Source organism: Alosa pseudoharengus, unplaced genomic scaffold (genome assembly GCF_046254945.1).
Source record: "Alosa pseudoharengus isolate Yale_2024_CS ecotype anadromous, Long Island Sound unplaced genomic scaffold, YU_APseudo_1.1 YU_APseudo_1.1_scf_16, whole genome shotgun sequence".
In the NCBI taxonomy this organism is placed as follows: Eukaryota; Metazoa; Chordata; class Actinopteri; order Clupeiformes; family Clupeidae; genus Alosa; species Alosa pseudoharengus.
In genome coordinates, this window is record NW_027468630.1 from 22,117,978 (window position 1) to 22,135,133 (window position 17,156).

At 45.6% G+C, this 17,156-nt stretch overlaps 1 protein-coding gene across 1 annotated transcript in view; it reads right to left on the reverse strand.

Annotated features, from left to right (window-relative positions):
* thsd4 (thrombospondin type 1 domain containing 4) overlaps nt 1–17,156 on the reverse strand; it is a 52,806-nt gene that overhangs the window by 610 nt on the left and 35,040 nt on the right. Inside the window, exons 8-17 of the mRNA XM_076287467.1 lie at nt 8,866–9,064; nt 4,991–5,166; nt 4,625–4,724; nt 3,923–4,114; nt 3,514–3,643; nt 2,793–2,997; nt 2,107–2,280; nt 1,567–1,740; nt 1,019–1,198; nt 567–711 (exon numbers count right to left, since the gene is read on the reverse strand). Coding sequence (XP_076143582.1) covers nt 567–711; nt 1,019–1,198; nt 1,567–1,740; nt 2,107–2,280; nt 2,793–2,997; nt 3,514–3,643; nt 3,923–4,114; nt 4,625–4,724; nt 4,991–5,166; nt 8,866–9,064 — 1,675 coding nt within the window. The remainder of the gene's footprint in view (nt 1–566; nt 712–1,018; nt 1,199–1,566; nt 1,741–2,106; nt 2,281–2,792; nt 2,998–3,513; nt 3,644–3,922; nt 4,115–4,624; nt 4,725–4,990; nt 5,167–8,865; nt 9,065–17,156) is intronic.

Below are 17,156 nucleotides of genomic sequence, written 5' to 3' on the forward strand. Positions count from 1 at the left end.
CTTCAAAATGAATTCATGTGAACCTGATTATTATGGTCCTTATTTCAAAAAAGCGCATTCACCTTTAATTCGTGTAGATGTCTATGTAATATGGTTCATTTGGGTATAATAAAGTCTAGTGTTCACTGTTCACTCTGTTTGGATGGAAGCTGAGATAATGTAATGGTTACAGAGCACATTTACGTAACTTGTGCGCTAGCCATGTCTAGCACTGGTCCCACAAGGCCATCTGAAGTGACCCAGTTGATTAGCTTTGCTTGCAACTTGCAAGTAAATTCAACATCATAGCCTGACCAGTCTGATGGACAAGATATCACTGTCTGCACAGTCTGACCCATACTGTATTTCAACCTGGCCTGCCACTGCATTCGCTGCTAAATGTTAACTTTTCCCTGTAGTACTGATAAAGCTAATTGCATTCCTGGCAGAGCTTCTACACACTAATGTGCAGGCTGGACTGCTCATGACACCCCCCTCCCCCTCCCCCGTAACACTGCAAACGTTAAGCTTCCAATCCAAGGCACTGTGAAGGTGAGACCACTGAGGCTGAGGCGATACACACTGACCTATCTCAGGGATGCAGGGCTGAGGATTGCACTCCTCTTTGTCCGGCGGACGCAGGTGCTCCTCGCAGCCCTCTGTAGACTGCAGGTCATCTGAGAGGCAGCGCACCTCCCTGATCCGGAAGCCCCCCTCGCATGTCTTGGAACACTGCAGGTGTAAAAGCACACACACACACACACACACACACACACACACAGATATATGCACAATGCACGTTAAAAAAAAGTGTGGGCTGAATAAGGGGACTTTATGTAAGATTATATAAATCTTTGCCATTGCGTTGAACAGCCATTCATGGCATGGGCAAACCTCCATACAGAAGCATCTTATCTAATTTACTCAATTTTTGGGCACCACAGTGAAGCCCAATGAAGAGTATTTGGTGTGGTCTGGCTTTCCTAACTGCTAAGTTATAAATAAGGTTAATGGTACATCACTTCTAATGCCGACTCACCGAACTCCAGTCAGTGTGGTACCACTTGGTCCCGCAGGCTTTAATCTCGCAGCTCTGCTGGCCGAGGGGCTTATCCAGGGACGAGCACTCGTACTGGGGCATCACAGTGAAGCCGTCGACCGAGCTCATCAGGCACGCCACCAACCTCTGCTGTGTCCCTCGGCCACAGTCGGCAGAACACTGAGGGAGACACCAGAAAGGATCAAGTAAAAGAAGAGGGGGCAGCGTGAACAACAATGGAGTGTACTATTATTTTTTGGACTCAGCAAGTCGTTTTCAATTATGAGAAGTGGAATCGGGCACATAGAAAAGTGTTATGCACATTTCCAATGTGCAGTTGTATAGAAATGGTACATGAACAATGCTCATTACAATGGTTAACCCTTAAAGGTGTAGATTTTTGAACATTCTAAGTTCTGCAACAATTGAAGGTTCTAAAATTCTATGTTGAATTCAATGAACCCAGATATTCTTTAGAACGTTCATTTCTCAACATTCCCGTCACACCGGTGTGACGGTACTCCTAAGGAGCTAAAGCAATAACACACCTGACTCCAAGGCCCAGTGTACCACTCTATGCGACTGTCGCATGGCCCGTTGTTGCACACTTGAGTCTCTGGGGGGCGCTCTGAGCCACAGCCCTCCAGTGGCAGACTGCTGATGTGATTGGTTAGGCACAGGACTCCACGGGTTCGCAAACCCATCCCACATTCTGCAGAACACTGTGGATAGACAATAGGCCAGACAGGTTTTATATGCTGGTATATGAAATCTTTAAAATAAAATTACTTTCATTTTAGGTGTTCACACTGTATTTCTTCACTGATATGATGGTATGATGATATGCATAGGGACATTTAACCACTCAAGTCAACACAGTGTCTTCATGTGTTATGTAAAGTGCACTTGACACTGTTATAAATATCGGGGTCAACCGAACACACCTAGTTCTCCCAAATCAATAGGAAGTGATAAACTTGATTCGCACTTCCTTAATATGTGGATGTTTACCTGACAATCAAGAACTATCCAAGGAAACAACATGGGACAATTCTCTGTCCCAAACCCATCAGGAAGTAGTTTCTCACCCGACTACCCCACTCGGTGAAGAACCAGCTCTTTGCGCAGGGTCCCATGTCACAGTTCTCCACGTCGTTGGGCCTCAGGTTCATGTTGCACTCCTCATCTGCGACGACGTCGCCCACGTTACTGAGGCAGTGGACGTCTCGCCTCTTCTGCCCCACTCCACACGGCACTGAGCACTGGACAGGGAAGGAGAGAACGGTCGGGTGCATTATGTCCAGCCACACACATACACACCAGCAAGTAGCCCCTCTGTGCCGAGACAGAAACCCACAGCAGTGACTATTGGTAGGGTTTGCTTGCTGGCCAGAATTTGTTCTCTTCTCCTACAACTGCACGACTGGTTGTACATGGTTACATCCCTTGGTTACTGTTTACATGTGAAATGTGTAAGCAACATTCCCAGTACTTGTCAATGCCACCCCCTTTTGACATGATGTAATTACTGTAGAAAAACACTAATTTGAGCATTTCAGAGAAACATCTTTTATCCTATTTTTAACAACAGATTATTCACAACGTAGACACACATCAAAAATGTAATAAAATAATTGCTACTCAAGACTTAAAATCATCAGTAATATTTTGTATGTAAATCTATGTGCATGTGTTGCTGTGTCTCCTCACGTGGTGTGGTGTAGGGGAGGAGAGGAGAGGAGAGGCAGTGCTTTGACTGACAGCTGTCACTCACGGGACTCCACTCGGAGCGGATCTGCCACTCGCTGCAGATCTTGAGCTGGCACGTGCTGGCCGTCTCGGGCCGCTCCAGGTGGCGACAGCGGCTGGTGTGCACGTTGAGGGTGCGGTTGGCGTACAGCTGTCGGCACAGAACCTGCCGGTGCTGCATGCCCAGGCCGCAGGTCCTGCTACACTCTGACCACTCACCAATGTCCCAGCTGCATGGACAGAGCAGAGCAGACACAGGCATTCCAAAACGATTCCCTGAGGGTCACCTGACTATTATGCACTCAGATAACTGGCCCAGGGGAGTATTCCAAAAAAAACTTGTTAATATCGTTTCTGGGTAAACGAATGGCAAATACCAAAACCATTACTAAAAGATTCACTAAATGTCACCATAACATCACTGTGACCACTGACACTGAATATATAACTGGCTAACAATAACTTACAAGGTTATAAAAACACGAGTAACCTATGTTACATTTCAAAAATGCATGTTTACATTTGATTGTCTGTGTTTAAGTGTGTGTGGATACGAAATTATGGGACCTCAACTCTACTTGTGTGTAAATGTGTGTGAATCTAACATGATGGGTGCTAAACTATGTCTGTGTGTGCTTGTGTGTGGATATGACATGAACTCTGCCTGTGTGTGCGTGTGTGTATGTATATGACATGAACTCTGCCTGTGTGTAGGTATGTGTGGATATGAAATGGCGGGTACTCACAAGGCTGGACAGGGTTCTGTATTGCAGGGCTCCTCCTGAGGACTGGGCTTGGTGGCGCGGTCACACAGTGTCTCTGACACGTGCGCATGGGTCACTCTGTGGACGCAGTTAAACACAGAGTACCTGCTGCCTGTGGAGGGGAGGATGAGGCAAGTTACTGCTTTGGCAGAATAGCAACCAGTTTCCAGCCGTGGCTATCTTGGGTTTGTACTGTCCACTCCTGTCTCACTGTTATAAAACCTGCCGGTTTTATTGTATTTGTTTTATTGTTTTATTGTATATTATTGTGTGTATAAAACACAATTAAATGTACTGTTTTCATGTATGATATTTTGATGGTAGTAGATGTCTGTGTCTGTCTTTTTGAATGAGAAATGCACACAAGAAACTGTACAACTGCAGTTCCCACCTTTGCCACAGGTGGCGCTGCAGTCTGTGGTGCCGGTGAGCTTCCAATTGTACTCCCGCTGCCAGCGGGGAGGCTGCGGCTGTGGCAACTGGTTGTCCGGCACCAGGGGAGGGTATCCACCCTGAGACCCCTGGTTGGACCCGCTGTAGCCGTCATAGCGGTCAGTCACACCTTGGCCGTTAACTGCGTTCCCTGTAGAGAGAGGCACACGCGTTTCTTTGAAGGGACTTGACTAATATGGTTTCTTTTCCAACGAGACACTGAAATCGTGCCTCTGTGACTGGGAATATATCTGACCAAGAGGAGCACACAGAGGTTCTTTGTGTCTCTGTGGACAAGCATTAAAATTGACTCTTCCTACATCAGTCAAACCGATTATTTTAACAGATACAATTTTCTTTTCCAACATCCAAACAAGACAGAGCATGTCGGATTGAATATTCTTAAAGCTGACAAGCACACGCAAGCACACGTACACACACACACACACACACGCTCATATTTCCTGAACTTGAGGACACTAGCGCTGGGAATCATGCCTCTTTCCCGCCAAACATTCACAATGAGAACTCGCAGGAGGTTTTTTGGCCGGGCCGTGATGTTGTGAGACGTGAGAGTCTGAGTGAAGCGTTCTGTAATAATCTCCCAGCGCTCGCAGCTGAAGCAGCACACTGAGGGAGCCATTCGGCACTCAGCACTCACCTCCTGCACCGCCATCAGTGGGGAGTTGGGGGCCTCGGCTGTTATCCAGGGGAAGGATGAACTCATAGTGAATGCCAGGATTGGGCTGCTGATAGATCATCTGAGAAGAGAGAGAGGAAGGGAGAGAGAGAGAGGAGAGAGAGAGAGAGTTGAAGGAAAAGGGAGAGATTCACTCAGTAACATAAAAAGTAACATAAAAGAGGGGGAATTCGGTGGCCAGATCTCAGCCTGGGGGAGGAGGCCTGGAGGAGGTGCCGCAGCTGAGTGCGGAGCAGAAACACAGCCAGGATGGTGACAGGCTGACGACAGGCATTAATCAGATGAGGAGGGAGGAGGCGCAGGCACCCATGATCATCCATAACTCACAAAGACGTCCAGGATCTCGTTGGTAGGCCCCTCCGCCACGAAGGACTCGCCTGCCGTGCTGCTGATCTCGTTGGGCCGCCGGTACGTGAACATGGTCCCGACGCCTTCGTACCTCCCTGGCCGGTCGATGGCCCAGTTGCCATTGATGATGGAGCGTCCTGATCGACTGCGCAGAGCTGCACACAAACACACACAAACCAAACATATCAAATGTGGCATATTGATACAATGATCTATGAAATTCCTCTTAGGAAAAAGTGCCAGGATGTCTTGTGAGGTTTTTAGCTATCATATAATTTTGTGTAAGCATGACACAAAACTCATGCCTTCAGTTTGTCCTAAAATACATAACCATGCATGCTTCCAAAAGAAATGTTGGTTTCAAGTTCTAAAATTGTCATGTAATCGTCTATAATGTAACCTTGAAGTTCATCTTTGCTAGAAGAAAGGCATCCTGAGATGGTACTAGAGCAAAAAAATAACACATATCGAATGAATTGACATGCCATTCAGCAGTGAATATAAGAACACTGATGGTGTTCCTACCAACTGGAAATTATTTCACCAGCTGCCTCAAAAATGTTTTTATGGCAACACCAGCTTTCGTTCTGCGGTAAATAAAATGACACTCAAGGGCATTAGTATGGTTCTGTGCCATCGAGGGGTGAAGCCATGTGTCTGCACTTGGGAACGCGGTCATTAATTTAAGGATTTCTGCTGAAGAGCAGCGACAGATTCAGCATAAGCCACCCTCACGGCCTCGTACCTTCTCCAGCTTTGCATACCGTCGCAGTGGAGGCCACATGATAAGCCCAGATAAGCCTGATGTTATTTACACAGCAGACCGGGCGAATAGCTCAGGCTATAATTACGCAAACCCGCAACACACACACAGAGATCGCACAGGATTAGGACGAGATTCACAAGCATTCCTTTCTATTCCAGGGACTGAGGTGTTCTTTCTCTATAGGGGGGAGCCAAAGGGAACAGCATTGGAAAACAAAATGGCCATCCAGATCTGAACTGCAGATACTCTGAGTTGATGTTATTTAAGTCTTTGAACCAAACCCACCTCACAGCAGGAAGCCCATAACAGCTACACTTATTGAGTATTTTTTATATGTCACACAGAGTTTTATATGTCACACAGAGTTTGGTTCTAAAACGCTATATCCACCATTTTAATTATTTTTTTTATAAATTGTTTGTTTACATTTTGTTTCGCAAGTATTTTCAGTAGAACTATAATTGGGTATTGATATTTGATTTATCCTTACTCAAGACAACAAAACAGCAATTTGATTGATATTACCTGAAATACACAATTAAATAACATGACTTTTTAATGTTTTTACAAATGGAGATATAGCGTTTTAGAACCAAACTCTTCACATGTGGTTGGGCTGAGACTGAACAGGGAATTGAGGTGAGGTGAGAAGGGAAGAGGTTAAGAGATGATGGCTGGGATGGAGGCTCAGGAGGGGTTTTCCTCTGAGGTGTTGGTCATCATCACGTCCACCACCACCACCACCACCACCACCACCCCATGGGGACGAGGTGCCAATCCAGAGGATGTTACAGAAGCTCAAAGCTTTTCATTACAGGACATCTAAACCACTTCCGAAACTCCACCAACCTGCACGCATTGCACAGCCGCTGAAAGGCTAGAATGTTCCAAGTATGTGCACACACCCGGGCAGGCGCTCAGACTCATGCACAACCTCACACACTCATATGTACACACACACACACCAACTCACACATTTGCACCAAGGGACATACAGTCACACACAAGCATTCACACACAGAGAAACCCATTTCCACTTGCTAAAACACACATATGAGCATATCAACTTCATATACATTCTCTCTCTCTCTCACACAAACACACAGAGACTAAACACACAAACAGAACACACATAAATAAACCCTTTGTAAACTCTCTACTACAGCACAGCATGGCATGGCTCTGTATTGACACCGCAAGGTGCTCTGATCATCCCAGGGTGATCTCATAGTAAGTCAGGACTATTCAATTAAAAATTAAGTTGGGCCAGATTTTCAAACCAAGAGATTGAGCTGGGCCAGACATTTTCAGCGGCTGGTAGGATAAGCAGCAGATATAATGACACATTTTTAAATCAACACAAATGAATGTATAGGCCTATTGAAAAACAAGTAGCCTAATGTTTACATTTATTGTTTTCCTTTTGGTTTTTTCACATTGGACACAGGCACATTAAAAACGGCATCAAACTTTTTCATGTGCTTGTATCAGATGTGTGTGTTTGTAAACATGTAAACTCTCCCATGCCCACATCCACGAATGTCCTTCTAGTTAACATATTAAAATGAGTGTGATTGTGGGAGGAGAGACGGTGGAGTGTAATGCTCGTGCATGTGCGCTTAATTTTACGTTAATCGGGATGTACAAAGAAAAGCTGTGTGGAACGCTACTTTTCAGGTTTGCACGTACGCAATGTTTTAGTATGAAATCCACGCAAGTATTTGTACATGAGGCCCCAGGCTACTAGGGATTTCTGTAGGATTTTTTGAAGGCTCACAAAATGTTTCTTTCTCTGGCAAAACTACGGGCTGGGCCACTCGGAGGTTGATTCTGGGCCACATGTGGCCCGCGGGCCGCCAATTGAATAGCCCTGTCATAAGTCATAAGTCTGTTTATATTACATACATCTCTCAACTCAGTCTCTTATATATTATATACGTCTTTGAGCATTGCATCTCTGAGCCTGGCACCCTGGGTGGCTGCGTAGTGTGTGCCACCCTCTGTGGTGCCCTCTGTGAGACCCTGTGCCAGGCCAGTGGTGAGGAAATTCCTCGCTTTCATTTAAAAGGGACCAACCAACGTGCAGGAGAGAGATGGGACCTCTAATGAAAGCTTGTTTATACCCCCACCCCCAAAGGGATCGGCGCAACCACAGCAGGGGTGGAGTAGAGAAGGAGCAAAGGAGGCTGAAGTCAGCACTGAGCAGAGGCATGGCTCTCGTTAAGGAGAAGTCTCCCACAATGCAAGGAGACAGCCCCTCTCTCTCCGAGCGGCTCCTGAGCCAGCCACAGGCTGGCCGACGCACTCCTCCATTGCGCTTTGAAGCCATTATGGAGCCTGTCCAGCGAGTGCATTATCAACTGGGGGATTCCGAGGGGAAGGAAGCTGAGGTTTTCCTGACACTGAAAGCGATAGTAAAGGGGGAAAAAAAACACAAAAAAGTCAAACTTTCCTCCTGTCTCAGCTGCTTTTTAATTAAAGGAATCCAATCAACTTTACAAGCAGATGTTCCCTGGAAGCAGAGGAGCCGGGTAGGTTCGGAAATGAACCCGCGTGACCACAAAAAAGTGCTGATTCGGTTAAAGGGCTTTTACGAGTGACTGCCGATACTCGGGCTTCCCTCTATTTTACTGCAGAGCTAAATGTGAAACATTATCTTAAAGTCAGCCAGAGGAAGCTTCCGCACAGCTCCTGGAAAGAGTCACGGTGCCTAGTCATGCTTCACAGAGAAGAAAAGGCCAGATTCAACTCTCAAGTGCTCAGCAAGGAGCAATAGAGCGGTCCCCTTACCTCTTTAAAGAACAGTACTGAAAGGATACCACTAAAATGTCTCCACTGAAGTCTCTGTAGTTATATACACCCTAGAATATCATTGCATGACTATAAAGATCCATATATCGTAATCCTGTCAACTGGGGTCCAAGCAGACAGCATCCAATGCCAGCAGAGTGTGTACATGGTGTGTGTGTGTGTGTGTGTGTGTGTGTGTGTGTGTGTGTGTGTGTGTGTGTGTGTGTGTATGTATGTATGCGTGTTTGTGTATGTATGCGTGTGTGTGCTGACTGCCATGACCCTCTCGGCCACTCACCGAGGTAGTTGCGGCTCTTCACCATCTCAGTGATGTTGATCTTGGTGGCCCCCTCTGGGATCTCCACAATCTTGTGATAGCCCACTTTGGTCAGGCTGTGCTTGAACTGGCCAGACACCAGCCGGCATGCCGTGTTGTCTCCGCCGCACACCCCACACCTGTCCATCACCTTGCCCAGGTACTCATCACAGCCCAGCGTCTAGAGGTGGGGAGAGACACAGAGAGAAGAAGGAAATAATAAGGTCAGTGGCATAACTGAAAGACGAGATAGAGAGAGAAACAGGAAAGAAGAAAAGTTAGGAAGGAGAACAGAAGAGAAGAGCACCCTTTTAACATTCTCCAGCAAGCAAAAGCCAACCCAAAGCTGCCAAATGTAACAAGGGTTTGTTCTTTTTGTACAATTGTATTTGCCAGGATAAATTAATTTAGACATTCATAGGGATAAATAAATAGTTTATCCACAAAATGGTGCCCCCATCTCCATGCTTGTGACGGCTGACTCATGTTTCACAGCACACAAGGCCTTAAATGGCAGAATCCTTTTCAGGTGGAGATTTGCATGAGCTTATGATGGAGCTGTGTGTCTATCAGGACCAACCAGGCACAACACATGTTCCACATATATTCTGAAGAAGACTTCTTGCTGGTGTTTATAAATGTAGGAGATTTGAATGTGTGTTTGACCAAGAGGAACTCAGCGGTGGGCTTCCCAAACTGCCTAGACTTGGTGAGGGAGGAGAGAGGAGGTGGTCCCCTGATTTATTTATTTGCAAATGTACATACTGTATGTATATGTACTGTATATATACTCTTTTGATCCCGTGAGGGAAATTTGGTCTCTGCATTTATCCCAATCCGTGAATTAGTGAAACACACTCAGCACACAGTGAACACACAGTGAGGTGAAGCACACACTAATCCCGACGCAGTGAGCTGCCTGCTACAGTGGCGCTTAGGGGAGCAGTGAGGGGTTAGGTGCATTGCTCAAGGGCACTTCAGCCGTTCCCACTGGTCGGGGTTCGAACCGGCAACCCTCCGGAATCCGAAGCGCTAACCAGTAGGCCATGGCTGCCCCCCAATGTGTGAATGTATGTTTGACTAAGGGGAACTCAGCAGCGGGCTTCCCAAACTGCCTAGACTTGGTGAGGGAGGAGAGAGGAGGTGGCCCCCTGATGTCCAGGGATGGTGGTGAGAGGAGGCAGTGGTATGGAGGAGCCTGGGGGGCAGGGAGGGGTGAGTTGGTGATAACAGCTCACCAGAGGCAAGAGTGGCCTTAAAAATGAGCGATGCTCTGCTCTCCTGTGCTGCTCTTGGACCCCGGCCATCCCAGCGCAGTCATCTCTTAGGGGAAAAAAACGAACGCCAGGCTATGACCACCTTGAGAACAGCGAGCCTGTGAATCTCCAGCGCTCCCAGACATGACCCCCTCATGGGCCATTTCATCCAGATCTTAACCGAACCCTGCAGGGATTCCCTGTCTCACCAAACAGGCCTGTCCGCGGAAACCCTGTGGAGTGGACGCCCTGCAGCAGGCAGATCCATCTCCGGACTCCTTCACACTGTAGATACCCCTATGGCCTTTAAGACATGAATGCTCTGTTGTTACCAAACAGGCCATATGCGCGGACCTGATGCTAAAGCCAGCACAGCACAGGAGAAAGGGATTGCATGAGGTGTGTTAATGTTTGAATGTGCGAGTGTATGTTTGTCTGTGTGTGTGTGTGTGTGTGTGTGTGTGTGCACAGCTCAATGCACCATAAGCACACCACGCATGCACACACACACATACACACACACACACACACAAACACACACACACACACACACACACACACACACACACACACACACACACACACACACACACACACACACACACCAATATGCTCAAAAGCCAAGCCACACAACACAGTCCTCTCTCCACGGGACACAACTGATGAAAGAAGGGTCCGGAAAAAAAGTGTGGCGCTTGCTCAAGCCCTGCTGGCCGGTCGTCAGGGTCATCCTGGGGTGAGAAAGGTGCCATCAAAGGAGTTCAGTCAGGGGCATCGCGATTAGGAAAGAGACTCAGAGACGGAGGGCCACCTCTGCCAATGGTAACACACTGCCCCCCGAGGGCCTCCTGCTTACCCAGAAAGCCCTTCTGCTGGCGCATGAACAGAATCCCTGTATCGGATGACAAAACACACTCTGTGCAGTGGAGCCCGAGTATGTGGAGCGTCCGACCGCAGTGAGAATGTTTTTCCACCTCCGTGGAACGACAACAACATCGTACTTGGACGCTGCGCAGTGGCATCCCCAGCGTCGCTTTTCCAGGATCAGGCGGCGCCCACGGCGCTCAATCTAAACATGTAAGATAAATAAAACAACACACACACACACACACACACACACACACAGATCTCCCCTCCTCTCGTGTCCTCCTTCCACACTTCTCCACGTCCTCACAGCCAAGCTCAAAATGTCAGGAGCATCCTCACAGCTGAAGGTTGTCCTGAACCAAGTCCCACAAACATACACACACACACACAAAGCCCCGCTTTTCTTACCATACACACACGCACACACACACGCGCACACACACACACACACACACACACACACACACACACACACACACACACACACACACACACACACAAACACACACACACACACACACACACAGAGCATGCATACTTACTCACAGCACACTCAAACCCACATATGCTCCGAGACCCCGAAAGCCGCTGACACTCAACCATCACCACGATTTTCTCCAAGGCTGTATTTGTGTATTCCCTGGAGGGGGCGAAGGGCTGGCTTCCTCCCATAAAGCTCTGCTCTGACAGGCAGGCAGGCAGAGGGGTTATCTGTGGCTGTGTGCCTGGGAAAATCACTAGATATGAATCCATATGTACACACACACACAGAGAACCGTGATTTAGTGCCCTGCAGCCAGCATCAGTATGGATGAAATACGAGATGACTGCATACAGGGCTGCATTTGTGGAAAAACAGCAGAATGGAGACGGAATGCGGGCACACTGCCCCCCCCCCCCCCCCCAACCCTTCAGTCCTGATCCACAACCAAGGGCTTTATACTTTGTAAAATGGATGTGCCTCATGCAGACAGTAAAAGTCATGAATGGAAACGTTACAGATTCTTTCTGAAAAGTGAATCACCACCAGTCTTTGAGGAGCACTGGGATGTCAAGATGGTCTTCAAGATAGACAGGTCACCAACATATAGTATAAACAAAACCTTTCATTCAATTCTTATGTGACCTTTTACTGTTTCATCAGATTTCGTTGTAGTGGCTGTGAGTTGCTGTAGCGTGAGTGTGTATTTGTGTGTGTGTGTGTGTGTGTGTTTGTGTGGGGGGGTGGGGGGGGGGGGGTTATAACCTAAAGACCAGCTCTCTCGGGGCCAGATGTACTAACGCTTTTGCGCCCACTTCAGGCGTATTTGTTTCGCAATGTGCGTGTAAAATCATTGCGAGGTATGTACAAACAGGCCACAATGATGTAAAAGCGCAAACTGCCTGTCGCGGGAGCTGAAAGTGGCAGATTGCGTTTGTCATGTCATGCATATGCATTCATGGGAGGATCCAGGGGAAAGTGGGAGTTTAGCGTAAAAAGATGGGAGGGGAAGAGTAGAGAGCGCCTAATTATGTATTTCGCGGTATGTACAAAGACTGCTCCTGAAAGCGCGTGTCTATTCTGCGCCTAAATACTTCCGCCTTGTAAAAGCAGGTGTTAATCCAAATTGCAGTTCAATGAGTCAATAAGAGAACCTTTCAAAGACAACAGAATCGCTATTTAGAACACCAGTTTTTGTGATGAAAGTATTTGTACTACCAAAAGCAACCTTAACTTTCATTGGCCTTTCGAATGTCTTACTTTCACTTTTACGTCATTCACTTAAACTTTCCTACTTGCTAGATTTGACCAATCTTCCATAGCCTACGAGCACAAGTAGTTTGAGTAGAACTACTGATCTTCATTATCTCCCTGCTTGTTTACATCTTATCATGTACGGTATTATTTCATGATCGCTAAATGTTTGATTCTTTTTAATGTTGTCATCAGTTAACTTTATTCAACTGCGCCTGTATGTAGGCGCTGCCATTCAGTTGTGGACTTTCGTAAATTGCGTTTATGGGCGGAGAAAGGCAGAGAAAGACGCAGTTTACACTAAGGATTAAACGATTGATAAATATGACGGAAACTTGGGTCTGACAGCGTTCGCAATCTGCGGTGTGTCCATGACGCTGATAACGCTACGTTCGCAAATGTACGTACATCTGGCACTCAGTGTCACCCACACTATTGTTGTGATATGGGCACATGTGAAAATGCACCTATTTGACACGTAACCTCGACGGTACTGTTACAGTGAACAGCAGAGAGGCAGGGTAATGAGCCTGTTTAAACAGCTTGCAGGGACCATGCCGCTGTTTCGACTGCCCCGCAGGACAGCCACACTCCCTTTTAATAAATGTAAAAACAAGCACAGCGGGAGCCAGATTTTTTCTTTTGGAGGCATCAGCTGTGTTTAAGTGTTTGATTCAGCTTGTGCCAACAGCATACTCCTCTCTTTCCCTCTCTCCCTCTCTCTCTCTCTCTTCTACAACCTGCTCTCTGTGGGTGGCTTGCATTGTTTTGGCACAGGATGGTACGCAATCCATTCAGGAGTGCTGTAATTGAGATTTAAATGTCACTAAAAATCCCCCTTCATCTGGAAATGGTTAGACGTGTGAGGATCGAGACAAGGGAGTCCTCCCTTGCTCTCTTTTCAGGACACGTAAGTTCTCGCATCCATTAGTTGAGAGAGAAATGCTAGGCCTACCGCTGGCCAAGCCTCTACACCAAAAAGCCAAAGCCTCAGAGAGCTTTGCACGATGATAAATAAATATGTTGAGGACGGTATGTGTTCTTTTTTCCTGGTCACCATGATCCTCCAGCTCACTGCAACACAAGTTATGGCTCCATAAATATCTTTGTTCCCAGATAATATCAACATATTCTCGTACACAGCATCACTTTCACTGCCAGTGACATTATTTATCTTTGTTTTGTTTTTGTTTTTGAGGGACATGTACATATACGTGGCAAGCAGCCCAGTACAGACCACCATTTTCAGAAAGTTTTCTTTCACACAGAAAATATTTCATCCCTCTATTCATGCATGATAAATGTAATGCAAATAACCACCATGATTAATATGATTACTCTAGAGTGTTGCATATTTGTGTACTCAACTTTAACTCGACGTTACTCCATTTGTAGTGTCAGGGAAATGTGTACTTGTGTGGTCCTATAGAGAAACTTCAGTGGAAGTGCCCGTGCTGAATCTGCTGTGTACGTCATACAAGAGACTATGCCGTATGAGTTAGCTTAAGAGAGTGTTAACTGCACACATAATGGACTGTAATTATGTAATGAACTGCAATTATGTTTATTTCTCCTCACAGTCTCACTTCTTTTTCAAAGCCTGTAATTAATCTCTAAATTTGTGAAGTTATTGTACAGTTAATCTTTAAAAGATCCACTCTGACACTGAACTAACCACACTTACTGTAAGAGGACAAAAATACTACCTTGAATTTATATTTAAAAAAAAGCAAAGCAGGAATTCCTCGGTCAAGTGAGAAAGATGTGACTAAATTTACTGCTCGAGTGTGGGAACATAATGATCTGCCCTAACCCCAACTCTCAACAATGATTAATTTAGACCTGAGTGTAAGCAGAGCTAATGAAAAAGGCAGACGCTTCGCTTGTTATTATACGCTCAACATGCAGATTGTCAAGAGGTGGCTGTGCTGGTTTACTATGACACTTAATCCTTTAGCTACGGCTATGGACTGAGCCCGGTGGCCGGGAGCTTTGAACTGCCTGTGAGGCCGTGTGTTCTGCAGTCTCGACAGTGGGAAAGTGAATAGTTCTGAGTGACTTCATGCCTATGAGCAGGAAGTCTTGGCACAGTCTTGGCACAGTATTAAGTAACAGCTCCATCTTTTCATTTACACTTGGGCTCTACATCCTACAAGAGATCCATAACACAGTGAAAGCCGTATATGGAATCCATCATTTTTGTTACAAGAGAGCAAATAAACAAATGTTTTGATTGTTCGCACATTGTTTGTGTTTTCAATAACTGAAAAACAGTCTTAAGAGAACCCCAGAGAAGTTGTGCACTCTAACAGCAGATATGTCCAATCTCTTCATAAATACACAACCACATATTTGACTTGTACGGTATGTCATATGGTTGCCATAATGAAATCTCATTATCTAGACATAGTTAATGTGCTTTATAGGCATACGTATATGCAGAGATCCATTACTATACAGTAGACAAAACTCTGCCCAGAGGCAGGATGTGAGGGTTACTGACTCCAACAGGTGAGCAATGAATTAAGACACCAGCAGCACCTCAGACACAGCCTGCAGATGTTCCCAGCTGTTGCACATTCTCTTCATTTATCAACCCCATCATCTACATAATCCTAGGATGCGGCTCTGTGCTTTGGCTCGATCGGCTCGTTCGGCTCAAACACAGTATGCTTTCATTAGCACGAAGAGCTCTCGTCCAAGAGAGAGTTCCAGTGAGCCATGCTTGGAACTTCGCTTCGGGTTTAAGACTACATCCCTGGACTTGCCGGCCTGGTCAGGCCAGATGAGACATTCCCACAGTGATTTTTAACAGAGCGCCAGGAGACAGAAACCTTGACTTCATTTCAAGCCACAAGGTCACTAATGTCATGGTGTAAACAAACAAACAACTAAGAAAGAACTTTCGAGTAATGGGAATCTTTCAAATAGTTTTTCCATACAATTATAGCCACATGCACTTAAAAGTAGATTTATCAGTCTGCATAAAAATGGCATTAAAAACAGGCAGAAGCTCCAGTTTTTTTTTCATTTGAGGAATAGCTCATTATCAACAAATCCTTTGCTCAAAGTATTCACCTACAGTATCTAATTTCCAGGCCACTATTACAAAACCCAAAATGGTATACATTATATAAATTAATAAATAAAACACGGGCTTGAGTCTCAAAGGATGTTAAGACAAAAATACTCTTAACCACTTTTAAAATAAAAAATAATAAATAAATAGCAAGATTAAGTGTGATGCTGTTCAGAATAAACAAATATTTTCTTAGCTGGAATGAGTATAACCATTTAAATTAGCATGGTAACTAAAAGCACTCAGGATGCCATTCAGGCATTATGGGAGCATCTTCAACTTTTATCACAGGCTTAAACTTCTGGAAATGAGCCACTGCTATTATCAAACCTTGCCTTTGAATATATTCTGCATGCTCATCTGGAATTGCAATATTTACATTGTTGGGCCCCTGAGCTAAGAGTGCAATAGCAACATGGTCCCAGCCAATAACTTATTATGGATGTGGCCTTACAGTGGATGGAAATGATATTACTCATAGCCACAGAAATCCCACAGACAAGCCTCAGCATAAAAAGAGAGGACATAAAACAAAACCTGTTTCATCAGTAGCAAGGTCACTAGAGACCTATCAAAGTCAAGACTGGTAAAAGTCACACTTTAATGTGAAAAACCGACTATAGAGACAGATTCCACCAAAGCTATATTGGTTATAGTTATATTGAGTGACAATCCAACAGAACCTTGTCAAAGCATCTAAGTGTAAAGCTTTTAAACAAGAAGCCATTAGTTTATGAGGCAGCCTGACAGGATTTCAAACAGATGCAGATCCATTCCAAACTCGCTGTGTTATCCCAGATAGCCTAGGCCTGCTTCAACTCAACATGAAATATCATGGGCTCTCAGAGCTATTATGTTGCCCAAGTTGTAAATATTTCTAACTATATTTAATATATATATATAATGTATTCTGTAAGTCGCTTTGGACAAAAATGTCTGCTAAATACTATAACCATAATCATAACCATAAAAACTGCATTTACTGGATTTAATGCATACTGCATTCAATGTTGAAATAATTCCTATTCACCAGAATGGTATTCTGAACAAGAGTTTGAATCCACCCATGTACCATTTACCCCCTAACAGCCCCTACCACTGGCTCTGGAGTCATCAACCAGCCAGTTATTTGGCCTGAGTACCATGGATGTCAGCCCCAGAAAAACCCTGGGCTGCTCAGCAACACTACTGCTCAGCCTCAGTTCCTGCCTGTCACAGAGATCCCATTCGTCCAACCTATCCCTCCTCAGGGATACCACGGGATGACCCTCCAAGGTGGAGCTGTATCCTTCGATCCCCGGGTGCAAGGCCCTGTAATGTTTGTGGATGCTACGGC